Source organism: Pongo abelii, chromosome 8 (genome assembly GCF_028885655.2).
Source record: "Pongo abelii isolate AG06213 chromosome 8, NHGRI_mPonAbe1-v2.0_pri, whole genome shotgun sequence".
In the NCBI taxonomy this organism is placed as follows: Eukaryota; Metazoa; Chordata; class Mammalia; order Primates; family Hominidae; genus Pongo; species Pongo abelii.
The window spans coordinates 70,208,328-70,223,214 of NC_071993.2; the positions used below are offsets into that span (position 1 = coordinate 70,208,328).

The following is a 14,887-nucleotide window of genomic DNA, read 5'->3' on the forward strand; positions in this document are numbered from 1 at the left end:
GTCTGAGCCATTGACAGCAAGCTGGCAGTGGACGGCTTCAGGTCTGGTCCAAGAGGCCTCCAGGCAAGAAGCAGGACAGTCAGGATGCTTTCTGTGTATGTCCTAGGAGAGAAGACACACATTCTAGCTGTCGATGTATCATCTGTGCCCTGTGCAGGGATGGTAGCCACACATTTGTCTCACTGCCTATCGAAGAGCTTGCAGGCATCAGGCTGCTCCTCAGTGGCCCCCAACCCCACTGGAACTCAGTGAGATTGAGTACGCTGGTTAGGGAACTATCAGAGGCAAAGAACGTGACATGGATATGGTTCCCTGCCCTGGAGATCAGCCTTCTTCCTTCCTTCCATCTTCCCCTTCCCCCTCCCTTGCTGTGCCCCTCCATGTAATGTTTTTGTTTGTTCGTTTGTTTTTGTTTTTTTGAGATGGAGTCTTGCTCTGTTGCCCAGGCTGGAGTGCAGTGGCGCAATCTTGGCGCACTGCAATCTCTGCCTCCCAGGTTCAAGCAATTCTCCTGCCTCAGCCTCCCGAGTAGCTGGGATTACAGGCATGCGCCACCATGCCCGGCTAATTTTTGTATTTTTAGTAGAGACGGGGTTTCACCATGTTGGCCAGGCTGGTCTTGAACTCCTGAACTCAGGTGATCCACCCGCCTTGGCCTCCCAAAGTGCTGGGATTACAGGCATGAGCCACCGTGCCCGCCCACCACCGTGTAGTTTTGAAAGGCAAGGAGATATCCCTGGTGGTCATGGTGCTGTTGGGAATGTTGGCCTGTGTGTGGCCTACTCTGTCCTGGGGGCTGGATTCTGGGACTACAGCTACAGCCCCGCTGGGTTTCATCTGCCCCTCCCCAGAACACTGCCCTTCTAGCTGATCAGGCCTAAGATTTGTCAGGCAAAAAGGTGAACAGCACATCCTGACTCTGCTCCCTGAGGTCAGTGAATGCATTTTGTGTCTGAAAGGGACTTCCACCCCCATCCTCTGGACACCATCTCTTAGGCCAGGCATACTTTTCTTTTCTCCTTCCTCTTTGTTTCAGGCTTCGAGCTGGTGTTGTAAGAAGGAAATACAGGTGCTGGGTTGAAAGTGCAGCAGGAGACTGCCCACAGATAGGGGACCAGAGTTTCTGAATTTTGTTCTGCTTTCTTATAAACTACCCCCCTTTTCCCCGTACAGTGGGAAGAAGATCTTGAACTTCTTTGGGTCAGGTGTGGATTTTGCAATGACCTGGCACCTGGCATAAGTAGAGATTTCTGGAGGGATGCTTTAAAACAAGGCTTTGGGCTGGTCCCACCTTGAGGGTGCCCCCAGAGCTAGGTCTCTGGGCCCCACAAATACTTCCTCCGATCGTCTCTCTAGCCATCGCTCCCATCTACACAGCGTTACGGAGGCCACCTCAGGCCTATCTCCTCCAGGCCAGGCCAGGGGGCAAGGGAGGTCTGGGAGTTGAACCTGAGTGGCCTTGGGGACTCTGGAGGAACTAAACCATCTGTTTTCTTGTCTCAGCCACAGAGCAACAACAAAAACAGTCTCGTAAGCCCAGCCCAAGAGCCCGCGCCCTTGCAGACGGCCATGGTACCTCCTGACTACAGCTTCTCCGCCTCTGACCCTGGCTGCCTCCTGCCCCTTCCCTCTTCCTCCTCTTGTGCCCCCTCCCTGGCCTCCTGGGCCTGTTCCTTTCTTGGTCCCCATAGAACTGACTGCTTTGTGTGCCGCCCCGTATGCCCCTTCCCCTTCATTGTCCCGCCTGGCCGCGCTCCGTCCTGCATGGCAGAACTGCTGCTCCTGCTCCTGCTCCTTTCGCTGGTGGGGGGAAGAGTGATCAGGGCTCTCAGCTGAACCTCCCAGGCCCAGCCCAGGACCCCTAGTGGGTCTGCTGTGGGGGCTGGGAAGGTGAGTTGCTTAGGAAAGGAGAGGGTAGGAGCTTTCTTGGGACCTGAACATCAGTTCTTGGAGGCCCCCTTGTAAAACCTGCCTCAGCCTCTCCTTTGCAAAGCCAGAAACAGGAAAGAGGGCTGGGGTCCCCACCTCTGGATGGTGCTGAGGTCTCCAGGCTCCTGCAGTGCCTCGTGCTGGCTAAGTTCTCTCTAGGCTCCTCCAGGGGTTCTGTGTGCTCTTGGAGCTCCCTCTTTTAGTGGTGGCTAGAGAGTCAGCAGAGGGGTGACTGGGAAAGAGGGAGAGGTGATGTTGCCTGCTACTCCCCTCCTTCTTGTGGACCCTCGTGCCACCTGACGTGGCAGCATGGGGCCAGGACCTAGGGAAGGCAGAAGGTGGGCGCAGTGGGCGGCTCTCTGGGCTCAGCTTGCTGAGGGGGCCTCCCGTCCTGGCTCTTTCTGGGAGACCTCATTCTTCTGCCCATGTTCCTGCCTCACACGTTCCCCGTGATGAACGCTGTGGGCGGGGCCCGGCCTGTGCCCTCAGTCCCACAGCTCCTCCAGTGTACCTGCCCTGTGGGAACCCCATGTGGAAAGAGCCCTCAGCACTGACAGGAATCAGGGACAGAGGCCCTTGCTGTCTCAGCCTCCTGGGCATCTGCACCTGCCAGGCCTCTTTTTCTTACCGGCCAGTGCCGCTGCCAAAATCCAGGGCTATCCCAGCTGCCCGGGACCCCAGTGGAGCCGGGACATTTTGTCTTCTGGAGATGGCTGGTGGGCAGGCCTCAGTGGTCATCATAGGGTCTGTGGGGGTCCTGGGGTGCAGGTGGGGCTCCTCAGGGAAGAGCCATAGTCTGTCCCCAAGTCGGAAGGGTAATTTTCATCTTCTCTCACAGGAGCCACAAACCACTGTGGTACACAACGCTACAGATGGGATCAAGGTGAGTGGCTCCTGAGCCTGCCTCCTGCTTTCCAGGTCAGCAGGAGACAGGTGGGCTGGGTCCCAGGGGTCTACAGGCTGCACCCTGAGGCCAAGGTGTTTGCAGAGGCTCAGCTGAATATAGCCTGTGCCCACAGTTGCTCCATGCTGAGGAAGGGCGTTATACCTTACGGAGCCCAGGCTTTGCAGTCAGACAGACCTGGTCTGAATCCTGGCCCTGCACCTTAGTATCCTTTATCTGCAAATTAGGGATGATAATAATAGAATCTTCCTCCATATGTCGGAAGTTTAAATGAGAGTAAACGTTCACTGAAAAAACAGGCAAGAGCATCTCCAGACCCTGGAGCGTTCTCCATGGCCTGACCCCTTTGTGCCCTTGATGTTTTCACCAGCATTCCTGAACATCTGTTAAGCCCAGATACCATCCATGGCTCTGGTTTACAGAGGTGACAAGACAAATTACCTGTTCAAATGGTGGGTGGGATGGGAGGCAGATAAAAAACCATTAAGCAAACAGATGAGATAAGGCGGGCACTGTGGCTCACACCTGTAATCCTCACACTTTGGGAGGCCAAGGTGGGCAGATCGCCTGAGCTCAGGAGTTAGAGACCACCCTGGGCAACATGGTAAAACCCTGTTTCTACTAAAATACGAAAAAGTAGCCAGGTGTGGTGGCGCGTGCCTGTAGTCCCAGCTACTTGGGAGGCTGAGGCACGATAATTGCTTGAGCCTGGGAGGCAGAGGTTGCAGTGAGCTGAGATCACGCCACTGCACTCCAGCTTGGGCTACAGAGTGAGACTTAATCTCTCAAAAAAAATAAATAAGATAAAATCTAACGTCGATAGGTAATCTGAAGAAAATGGCAAAGTAGAGAGAGGGCCAGGTGCGGTGGCTCACACTTGTAATCCTAGCATTTTGGGAGGCCAAGGCGGGCGGATCAGTTGAGGTCAGAAGTTCAAAACTAGCCTGGCCAACATGGCAAAACCCCATCTCTACTAAAGATACAAAAATTAGTTGGGGATGGTGGCACATGCCTGTAATCCCAGCTACCTGGGAGGGTGAGGCAGGAGAATCGCTTGAACCTGGGAGGCGGAGGTTGCAGTGAGCTGAAATCATGCCACTGCACTTCAGCCTGGGCGACAGAGCAAGACTCCATCTAAAAAATGAAGAACAGAAAAACCTCACCAAACTAGAGAGAGAGAGAGAGAGAACAGGGCCTTGAATTAAGTAGTCAGGAGAGGGCCTCTTTCAGGAGGTGATATCTGAGCTAGAAACTGAATGGTGGGTGGGAAGGAGGCAGCCAGGCCAGCTCTGAGGCTGAGTGCCCTAGGCAGAAGGAACTGAAGCTCAGATGTGGCCTGTGTAATCAAGCAGAGGGAAGAGCAGAGTGAGACAGGGAGAACCATAGGAGAGTGATGAGGTTGGAGAAGCAGCAGGGCCTGCTGCAGAGGCCCTTGTATGAGTTTGCATTTTCTTCCAGCGGCAAGGAGAAGCTATTGGGAGTTCTTAGCAGGAGTAATAGAATCTAGTTGACTCTTTAAAACACTACTCTGGCCTCATGATCAAGAACTCTAGGGAGGGCCGGGCGCGGTGCCTCACGCCTGTAATCCCTGCACTTTGGAAGGCCAAGGCAAGTGGATCAGCAGAGGTCAGGAGCTCGAGACCAGCCTGGCCAACATGATGAAACCCCATCTCTAATAAAAATACAAAAATTAGCCAGGCGTGGTGGCGGGCACCTGTAATCCCAGCTACTCAGGAGGCTGAGACAGGAGAATCACTTGAACCTGGGAGGCAGAGGTTGCAGTGAGCCGAGATCACGCCATTGCACTCCAGCCTGTGCAACAAGAGCAAAACTCTGTTTCCAAAAAAAAAGAAAAACTCTAGGGAGGAGGTAAGCGTGGAAGTTAGGGAGACCATGAAGCTGTTATCATGGTTCAGGTGTGAGATGCTGGTGGCCTGGAGTCAGGTTGTAGCTGTGCATTGGAAGTGAAGAGGTAAGACATGGGGTTTACTTTGGAGGCAGAACCAAAAGATTTTATTTTAGATTGGGTGATCTGAATATAAGGGAGAAAGAGAAGGATTGAGGATGACTCCAGGTTTTAGCCTGAGTAACTGGGTAGATGGTGGCATTTACCAACTGGGGGAAGACTAGGGAGGGGATTTGGGAAGAGTCCGACAGCCAGGGTGGAAGCAGAACCTTCCACAATTCCTCCCTGCACCTCTTGTAGGAGCACAAACTCTGCTTTTGTTCTGCTTTGCTCCTCTGATTTCCAAGGGATGGAGCATATAGAAACATGTTCTTTTTGGCCTACAGGGCTCCACAGAGAGCTGCAACACAACCACAGAAGATGAGGACCTCAAAGGTAGGTGCTGGTCCTTGGAGGGGGAAGGACTCCAGCAGTGACCCAGGTACCTGGGCTCCAATGGGGCACCTGCCTTTTCTGTCCCCAGAACTGGGAATGCTGGCTCCTATGCCCCTAGGAGAGGGCTTGGTATAAAAGCTACTTTCCACGAGCCAAGATATGTCTGGCGCTGCTGAGCTGGGCAAGAGGCTTCTCTTCTTTGACCCCAAGTCTAAAATAGCTAAGCTAGAGATTCTCCAGGGGCCAGGGCTCAGAGAACTGTTCCTGTTGCTGATAATGATGTGCCATCCCAGAACAGGGGTACCCCAAGTCCCTGCCGAAGTAGCCTGTAAGTGCCATGAGTCATAAATAGAGTGACCAATCGTCCTGGTTTTCCTCGGACACAGAACTTTTGGTTTTAAGACTGTGATGGGCCAGGAGTGCTGGCTCACACCTGTAATACCCAGAACTTTGGGAGGGCCAGGGCAGAAGGATTGCCTGAGACCAGGAGTTTGAGACAAGCTTGGGCAACATAGCAAGACTTTGTCTCTATTAAAAAAAAAAAAAAAAAAGAATTTAGGAACAAATAAATAGGCCAGGTGCAGTGACTCACACCTGTAATCCCAGCACTTTGGGAGGCTGAGGCAAGCGGATCACTTGAGGTCAGGAGTTCAAAACCAGCCTGGCCAACATGATGAAACCCCGTCTCTACTAAAAATACAAAAAAAAGGCCGGGCATAGTGGCTCACGCCTGTAATCCCAACACTTTGGGAGGCCAAGGTGGGTGGATCACCTGAAGGTCAGGAGTTCAAGACCAGCCTGGCCAACATGGTGAAACCCCATCTCTACTAAAAAGATAAAAAATTAGCCAGGTGTGGTGGCAGGTGCCTGTAATCCTAGCTACTCGGGAGGCTGAGGTGGGAGAATCGCTTGAACTTGGGAGGTGGAGGTTGCAGTGAGCCAAGATCACCCCATTGCACTCCAGCCTGGGCAACAAGAGCGAAACTTCTTCTCAAAAAAAAAAAAAAAAAAAAAATTAGCTGGGCATGGTGGCGGGGTCCTGTAATCCCAGCCACTCGGGAGGCTGAGGCATGAAAATGGCTTGAACCCGGGAGGTGGCGGTTGCAGTGAGCTGAGATCGCACCACTGCACTCCAGCCTGGGTGACAGAGTGAGACTCTGTCTCAAGGAAAAAAAGAAAAAGGACAAATATATAAATAAATATAAAACCCAGATAGTCCTGGGAACACTGGGATGAGTTGGTCACTCTAGTCCTAAGATTTTGGCCTGAATGATGGAGTTGGAACCAATCTGACAACCATGAGGCCACATTTGGTCATGTCCTGGTGGGCCTATAAGGACCACTAGCCTAAGCTTGGGCCTGGCTAGAGTGCCAGGGCGGTGGGAGGGCATGGCAGGCCGGACCCCTGGGAATCTCTGTCCTGCTCTTTGGTTGGGCCTCCTGGAATTGCTCCCTTTGCCTGAATTCAGTAAGTGACCTTGGGCCAGGCCATCAGAAAAGACAGAGGAACACTCTAGGACAGAGCTGAGAAAGCATGCCCTGGGTGGCAAGGGGGCACCAAACCTTTTGGAAACAAAAAAATAGCAGAAAGCTGCGAGGAAGTGAATCATAGTAGCTCCAGGCCCCTGTGAGTGAGGTCAGATCAGTTTTGATTCCGGCACTGCTGGCAACATAGGAGCGCTGTCACTGCTGGGCTCTGGACCCTGTGGCCTGGCCCCCTGGAACATCTTCCTCAGGATCAGGGGTCCTTGGACAGGCTGTTGTAAGGCTCGTCTGGAAGCCACAGCCCAGGTCTGGGCATCTGCCTGGTGCCCTCAGCTGGGAGGCCTCTCCGGCAGAGGCGGCGGCGTGGGATGTCGTCCAGTGTCCACAGCAGCCTGAGGCGAGGCGTCCCCTTGCCCCGGCTCTGCAGCGCCATGGGCTCGGGTCCTGTCCGGCTTGCTCGCTCACCTGCCTTGTTCTGTTTGTTTTGGCTGCTCTGCCTTGCCCTGCCCTGCCCTGCCCTGGCTGGCTAGCTGCCCCGCTCCGCACTGGGAATGGCAACTCGGTGCCTGAAGGACGGAGCTCCCGGGACAGAACAGCCCCCTCTGCAGGCATGCAGCCCCAGCCTTCTCTCTGCTCCTCAGCCAGTAAGTGTGAGGGAGGCACATTCTGGCTTCCGTCTCCCTGGCTCGTCCTGAAGCCCCTCAGGGACCCCCACCACAGCTGTCAGTCCCACCCAGCTGCCCGTGGTAGTAAGCTCCGGGAGCATGGCCTCTGCTAGGGGTGGGGGTAGATTGGAGGTGCTGTTGAGACCAGGCAGGGGCCCCTGAGTCTGGGGCCCAAAGAAATATGAGAAGAGTGGGTGGAAGAACATGGCCTGGGATGGGGGGAGTAGAAAGCCCCCAGGATGTGCAGTGGGCCTTGCCTCAGCGCCGAGCCAGGAAGAAGGGCAGAGTCGGAAGTCAGGTCTGTGGGGGTGGGAGTGGGGTGATGGGGAAATCGTGACAGCGAGGAACTGTGTTGGGGATGTAGTGCTTCCTGAGTCTCAGCATAACATATTAAGAGCATGGGGTCAGAGGCAAGATAGATCTGAGTTTAAATCCCAGCTATGCTGCCTTCAAGAGCGTGAAGTTTAACCTCCCAGAGCTGCAGGTTCCTTATCTGTAACGTGGAAATAAAATGGCACGCACCTCAGAGCCTTGTTAGATAAAAGACGAGGCAGTAGGAAGTCTTGATACGGTGCCTCGCTGGGTTATCAGTGGCTCATCCTCATATTTCTAGTTACATCTGTGCTGGAGGATGCCTTTGTCTGCTGTTTTTCCTCCCACCATCTATCCTTGCAGAGTTTCTAAGCACAACCCTCTTCGCCCGTGGGGCCCCAGTCAGGTCATCCAGATGGGTCTGGTGGGGTTGGAGAGGGTGTGTGTGTTGTGGGTGCACACCTGCCTGCTGCTTTAGGAAGCTGATCGAACTCCTTGCTTCCCTTAACCTGCTGCTTGCTCACCTGGAGCTGTGGCCTAGCGGGGCTGATGGCTGTGGGGCCCCCTCCTGGACGTGCCTTTGGCTGCACTGCCCTGTTCCTACTGTGCTGCTTGGCTGTGCTGGCCCGGCCAGGCCGTGGTGGTGCTGTTCTAATGCTTGCAGTTGTCTTGCAGCCTTTTGCTCCTGTGAGGAAAGGGTTGTGGCCTGGCCCAGCCCAGGGCTCGGGTTAGGGTAAGTCCAAGCTCAACCCAAGCTCTCCCTTACCCTGGTGGCAGCCCCTGCTGATAGTGGCATTCCCTATAAGAGAAGCCTATGCCGGCAGGACATCACCAGCTGTCTCTTGGCTTGGGATGGGTTGGGGAGGAGGGCTCTGGAGGGCACCACCTCTGCCTGCCTGTCAGTCTGAGCCCTGTCTGGTTTTCCTGAGGAACACGTCCTGGCATGAGAGCTGGCATGAAATGTGCAGCTTTCCCAAGCCTCGAGACGTAAACGGAGCAGCCTCTCTGGTACAGGCTGTCCCAAGTTTTTACAATTCTGGGATCATTTCTCCCAGAAAAGCCCTGTGGAGTTGATGAGCAGTGGGAAGCATCCATCCTAGGGTTCTGATGGTCCTTTGGCACCCCAGTCCTAGCTGGATTCTGCTGTCAGGCTACCTGTCGCCCGGGGCTGGGTCCTGGCCACTGAATGAGGGCTACAAGTGGGGATGGTGATTGAGACCTGACTGAGCCCCTTCAGGTGAGAGAAGTAAATTGGGGGTGGAAGCAGCCTTATTGGGAGATGCTTGTGAGAGTGGCTGCTCATACAGGGGAGGGGCTCACAGCATTCACGATGTACCAGGCTCCTCACCTGTTAAAGGCAAGCGTGTTTTCTGCAACCTGGTTATTGATGGAGAGGGAGGCAAAGGCCAAAGAACCATAACTAATGGCTGGGCTTCAGGAGGAAGTGGTCGTTGTCTCTGCAGACTGCGGAGAGGGAGATGGAAGGGAAGGTGTGTTCGCTCTTCCTGCCAAGGGCCCTAGAGACAGAGAAGAGGGATGTCTTTGTCGTAAGCGATCACAGGGGACTCCTGAGGACTGGGGAGGGCTCTGTGTCACTTGGGAGGTTCCCCAATAGGTAAATTGATGGATTTTTCTCCCCCACAGTGCGAAAACAGGAGATCATTAAGATTACAGAACAGCTGATTGAAGCCATCAACAATGGGGACTTTGAGGCCTACACGTATGTAGAGACCCATTTTTTTTGTGACCTAAGTCATCTCCCAAGGCCTTCTCTGCTTCCAGACAACAATTAGGACCCTGGGAAAAGGGAGGTTGGACCTTGGGCAAAGTATCTGAGTTAAACCCTCTCCTAAGCTGGGAGCCCTTCCAGGTAGATTCCCTGAGCTCACCCATGGTGTCCTGGCCGTGGGCCGAAAGCACAGGGCTGAGTGGCCCAGCAGGCAGGCCTGGAAGATCTTTGCTGTCTTGTCTGGCATGGCCACAGCTAGCCTGCTGCTACTGGATAGACACCGCTGATAAGGAAGACGAGTCACTCCATAGAAGCCTGATAGGCTGCTTTTTTTTTTCTCCCTGTAGGAAGATTTGTGATCCAGGCCTCACTTCCTTTGAGCCTGAGGCCCTTGGTAACCTCGTGGAGGGGATGGATTTCCATAAGTTTTACTTTGAGAATCGTGAGTGGGTTCGTGCTGCTGATATACTCCTGCCTGCCCCTTCACCCCTTTGCCTCTGTCTCCTGCTCACCTTCTCATCCCAGTTGCCCACTTTTCCCTTATTTGACCTTCGTGCTGCACTCCTACTCTGTATGCTTGCCCCCTTGTGCCCCGATGGTTGTAAACAGGCACCTTTGAAGGCCCTGCTCCTGAGCTCCAAGTGCCATTCATTCTGCAGCTGCCTTGTGGCAGTGCCAGTCACCACAGTCAAGCTCACTTATTTCTTGCTGGGCGCGGTGGCTTACGCCTGTAATCCCAGCACTTTGGGAGGCTGAGGCTGGCGGATCACGAGGTCAGGAGATCGAGGCCATCCTGGCTAACACGGTGAAACCCCATCTCTACTAAAAATACAAAAAATTAGCCGGGCGTGGTGGCGGTGCCTGTAGTCCCAGCTACTCGGGAGGCTGAGGCAGGAGAATGGTGTGAACCTGGGAGGCAGAGCTTGCAGTGAGCCAAGATCAGGCCACTGCACTCCAGCCTGGGCAACAAAGCGAGACTCCATCTCAAAAAAAAAAAAAAAAAAAAAAATTATTTCTTTAAGCCTCACCTCTTTCCAAGACAGATTGGAAGGAAACCCTTTGAGATTAGGTTGAGATGATCTCAGCACATAAGAACTAAGCTCTGTGTCTGCAGGTTTCACAATAGAGGAAATTAAAACCAGGATAAGAATGTGCAAACCAGGGCACTGTTGGTGATTTGTGAGATCGGAAGTTGTGGCTAGAATCTTCCTGACTATGGAGGAAGGCAGACGTCTTGTATGGGGGGTGGGGTGTACATTCTGGACAGTTTGTGGAAAATAAGGGGATAAGAAGCTGAATCATCACCCCCTCCCATCTTTCCCTCTGCTCTATGAGACCCTCCCCCTCCTTATTTTTATCTCTTCCCACTTTATGCTGGGCCTTCCCTATCCTGCCCTGAGTTATAGTTAGTCACTAACTTCTCCGCTGACTCCCACCCTTATCACATCTCAGCTACATATATAAACTCTCTGTTATCTAAGTAATGCTATTAGCCAGAAGCAATTCCAGAGTTTATATTAGTACTAGGAAGGTGTCATGTAGCCCCTAACATTTGAATTGAACTAAAATGTGAATCTCAATAAAAGCAACACAGTTTTCACAGCATATGCTGATAATGGCAATCCAACTTCTTTTGCCTTTTCCCCAGAGAATCCTGGGAATATCCTGAGCTTGGTGGTTTGATGATTCTGTTTCAGCTTTGGTGCCTTAAAAAAAAATTACAAATCAATTTTGAATGGTTTAAGTTCATGATTTTGTTCTGCAGCCCTAGCTAGGGGTGAGCCGAGCCTTATGAAATCTAAACTTAGCCTAACAGAATAGAAAGTCTATAGGCTTTAGTTAAGAGTCACATGGTCCTGAGTTCAGGTGTGTGATTTGAGCAAATTATTCCTTGAGCCTATTTCCTCATCTTATAATGAAGAAAATATTATCCACCAAGAAATACAGCTCGGTCATGTAAAACCCCAGCACAATGCCTGATTAAAAGAGCAGCAGGTACTGTCATTGTTACCCATCGTTCTGTTCCTTTTGGATAAAGGAGACTAATGTAATGTGGCATCCTGGCCCCTGGAGGGCGTTCGGGGATTCGGGGGGTGGGGTACTTGGAGATTCTGGGAGTGGTTGCTCGGGAGATGGTAAGACTTGGAAGTGCAGGCTGGGAGGAAAATGCAGGTGCCCAGGCCTGATGTCCTCTTACCTACCCCACCCTGCCCTGCAGTCCTGTCCAAGAACAGCAAGCCTATCCATACCACCATCCTAAACCCACACGTCCACGTGATTGGGGAGGACGCAGCGTGCATCGCCTACATCCGCCTCACCCAGTACATCGACGGGCAGGGTCGGCCTCGCACCAGCCAGTCAGAAGAGACCCGGGTCTGGCACCGTCGGGATGGCAAGTGGCTCAATGTCCACTATCACTGCTCAGGGGCCCCTGCCGCACCGCTGCAGTGAGCTCAGCCACAGGTGCACCTGGTTGACGGGGGAGAGGGGCTGGGAGGGCCTGGGATAGGTGGGGTCAGAGGAAGAAGAGAAGGCTGGGAGGTGGTCCTGGGAGAGGAGGTGTGGGCCGTCCCAGAGGACTGGCAAAGCCTGGCAGAATGGTTGCAATAAGTTATGCTTGGAAATCAGACAGACTGGGGTCTGGCTCCGTGACTCCAAATTGGATGACCTCAGACAGGTTACTTCCCCTCTCTAAACTGTTTCCTTAGCTGTCAAAGAAAGGCAGAGAGTGGTGCCTACCTCATTTAATCATTGTGAGGATTAAGTAAGATACTATAAGTAAAGCACTTAGTGTTCAGCAAATGGGAGGCAGTTTTGTATTTAAGCATTAGCTTCACCCACTTTCCCCACTTTCTCAGGCCGACTTGGCCATGTGTTTAGCGTGCTAAAGTCGCTGAAACTCATCTGTGTGCTCATTGTCCTCTGTTCTGTTACCACATTCTGTCCTGTTTGACAGGGGCATTAGGAGATTCCAGCCAGAGGTCGAACCTTCGCAGCCAGTGGCTCTGGAGGGCCTGAGTGACAGCGGCAGTCCTGTTTGTTTGAGGTTTAAAACAATTCAATTACAAAAGCGGCAGCAGCCAATGCACGCCCCTGCATGCAGCCCTCCCGCCCGCCCTTCGTGTCTGTCTCTGCTGTACCGAGGTGTTTTTTACATTTAAGAAAAAAAGAAAAAGAAAAAAAGATTGTTTAAAAAAAAAGGAATCCGTACCATGATGCGTTTTAAAACCACCGACAGCCCTTGGGTTGGCAAGAAGGCAGGAGTATGTATGAGGTCCATCCTGGCATGAGCAGCGGCTCACCCACCGGCCTTGAAGAGGTGAGCTTGGCCTCTCTGGTCCCCATGGACTCAGGGGGACCAGGCAAGAACTCTGACAGAGCTTTGGGGGCCGTGATGTGATTGCAGCTCCTGAGGTGGCCTGCTTACCCCAGGTCTAGGAATGGACTTCTTTGGAACTTGCATAGGCGCCTAGAATGGGGCTGATGAGAACATCGTGACCATCAGACCTACTTGGGAGAGAACGCAGAGCTCCCAGCCTGCTGTGGAGGCAGCTGAGAAGTGGTGGCCTCAGGACTGAGGGCCTGGACGTTGCTGTACTGTCTTGTTTAGTGTAGAAGGGAAGAGAATTGGTGCTGCAGAAGTGTACCCGCCATGAAGCCGATGAGAAACCTCGTGTTAGTCTGACATGCACTCACTCATCCATTTCTATAGGATGCACAATGCATGTGGGCCCTGATATTGAGGCCTTATACCTGCAGCTAGAAGGGGGAGGGGTTGTTGCTGCTTTGCTTCGTGTTTTCTTCTAACTCGGCAAGGAGAGAGCCGGGCCCTGGTCAGGGCTCCCGTGCCGCCTTTGGCAGTTCTGTTTCTGTGCTGATTTGGACCATCTTTGTCTTGCCTTTTCACGGTAGTGGTCCCCATGCTGACCCTCATCTGGGCCTGGGCCCTCTGCCAAGTGCCCCTGTGGGATGGGAGGAGTGAGGCAGTGGGAGAAGAGGTGGTGGTCGTTTCTATGCATTCAGGCTGCCTTTGGGGCTGCCTCCCTTCTTACTCTTCCTTGCTGCACGTCCATCTCTTTTCCTGTCTTTGAGATTGACCTGACTGCTCTGGCAAGAAGAAGAGGTGTCCTTACAGAGGCCTCTTTACTGACCAACTGAAGTATAGACTTACTGCTGGACAATCTGCATGGGCATCACCCCTCCCCGCATGTAACCCAAAAGAGGTATCCAGAGCCAAGGCTTCTACCTTCATTGTCCCTCTCTGTGCTCAAGGAGTTCCATTCCAGGAGGAAGAGATCTATACCCTAAGCAGATAGCAAAGAAGATAATGGAGGAGAAATTGGTCATGGGCCTTGGTTTCCCTCAAAACAACGCTGCAGATTTATCTGCACAAACATCTCCACTTTTGGGGGAAAGGTGGGTAGATTCCAGTTCCCTGGACTACCTTCAGGAGGCACGAGAGCTGGGAGAAGAGGCAAAGCTACAGGTTTACTTGGGAGCCAGCTGAGAAGAGAGCAGACTCACAGGTGCTGGTGCTTGGATTTAGCCAGGCTCCTCCGAGCACCTCATGCATGTCCCAGCCCCTGGGCCCTAGCCCTTTCCTGCCCTGCAGTCTGCAGTGCCAGCACGCAGATCCCTTCACCACAGGGTTTCGTTTTGCTGGCTTGAAGACAAATGGTCTTAGAATTCATTGAGACCCATAGCTTCATATGGCTGCTCCAGCCCCACTTCTTAGCATTCTTCACTCCTTTTCTGGGGCTAATGTCAGCATCTATAGACAATAGACTATTAAAAAAAAAATCACCTTTTAAACAAGAAATGGAAGGCATTTGATGCAGAATTTTTGCATGACAACATAGAAATAATTTAAAAATAGTGTTTGTTCCAAATGTTGGTAGACCCTTCATAGCTTTGTTACAATGAAACCTTGAACTGAAGATATTTAATAAAATAACCTTTAAACAGTCCATTGTGTTACTGCTGTTGGAGGTTTACGGCCAGAGGCGTAGATTTTAGCAGCCTGGGTTACCAGGTTGGAGAGAGTACCTCCTCCTACTCCCTTTGGGTCCTTTTGAGAATAAAACTTCCTCATGCCTGTAATCCCAGTACTTTGGGAGCCCGAGACGGGCGAATCACGAGGTCAGGAGTTCGAGACCAGCCTGGCTAACATGGTGAAACCCCGTCTCTACTAAAAAATACAAAAAATTTAGCTGGGCATAGTGGCGGGCGCCTGTAATCCCAGCCATTCGGAAGGCTGAGGCAGGAGAATCGCTTGAACCTGGGAGGGGGAGGTTGCAGTGAGCTGAGGTCGCGCCACTGCACTCCAGCCCAGGCGACAGAGTGAGACTCCGTCTCAAAAAAAAAAAAAAAAAACTTCCTCATAAACAGCTTCCAACCAGCGCTCGGTGCTGTGGAGGCGAGGCGGGGAGGGAGGGTGAGTGCCCTCCCTGGGAGCCGGCTGAGGGCCTCTCCCCGCCCCTGGTCCCGGCTCCGGTTAGGCCGCTCCGCCTCTTCCCCTCTCC

General features: G+C 52.8%; 1 protein-coding gene across 50 annotated transcripts in view; it reads left to right on the forward strand.

Moving 5' to 3' along the window:
* Positions 1 to 14,332, forward strand: part of CAMK2G (calcium/calmodulin dependent protein kinase II gamma) — a 62,194-nt gene extending 47,862 nt beyond the window's left edge. For 11 of the 50 annotated variants that reach the window (XM_054522450.2, XM_054522454.2, XM_024254180.3 and 8 more), the window contains 8 exons: positions 1,504 to 1,572; positions 2,768 to 2,812; positions 5,126 to 5,174; positions 7,190 to 7,303; positions 9,281 to 9,356; positions 9,713 to 9,807; positions 11,584 to 11,828; positions 12,322 to 14,332. In XM_054522450.2, the coding sequence (XP_054378425.1) occupies positions 1,504 to 1,572; positions 2,768 to 2,812; positions 5,126 to 5,174; positions 7,190 to 7,303; positions 9,281 to 9,356; positions 9,713 to 9,807; positions 11,584 to 11,816 (681 nt within the window). In that variant the 3' untranslated portion in view covers positions 11,817 to 11,828; positions 12,322 to 14,332. The other 39 variants (XM_024254182.3, XM_024254186.3, XM_063727311.1 and 36 more) reach the window with 13 other exon arrangements.
* The last annotated feature ends 555 nt before the right edge of the window (positions 14,333 to 14,887 follow it).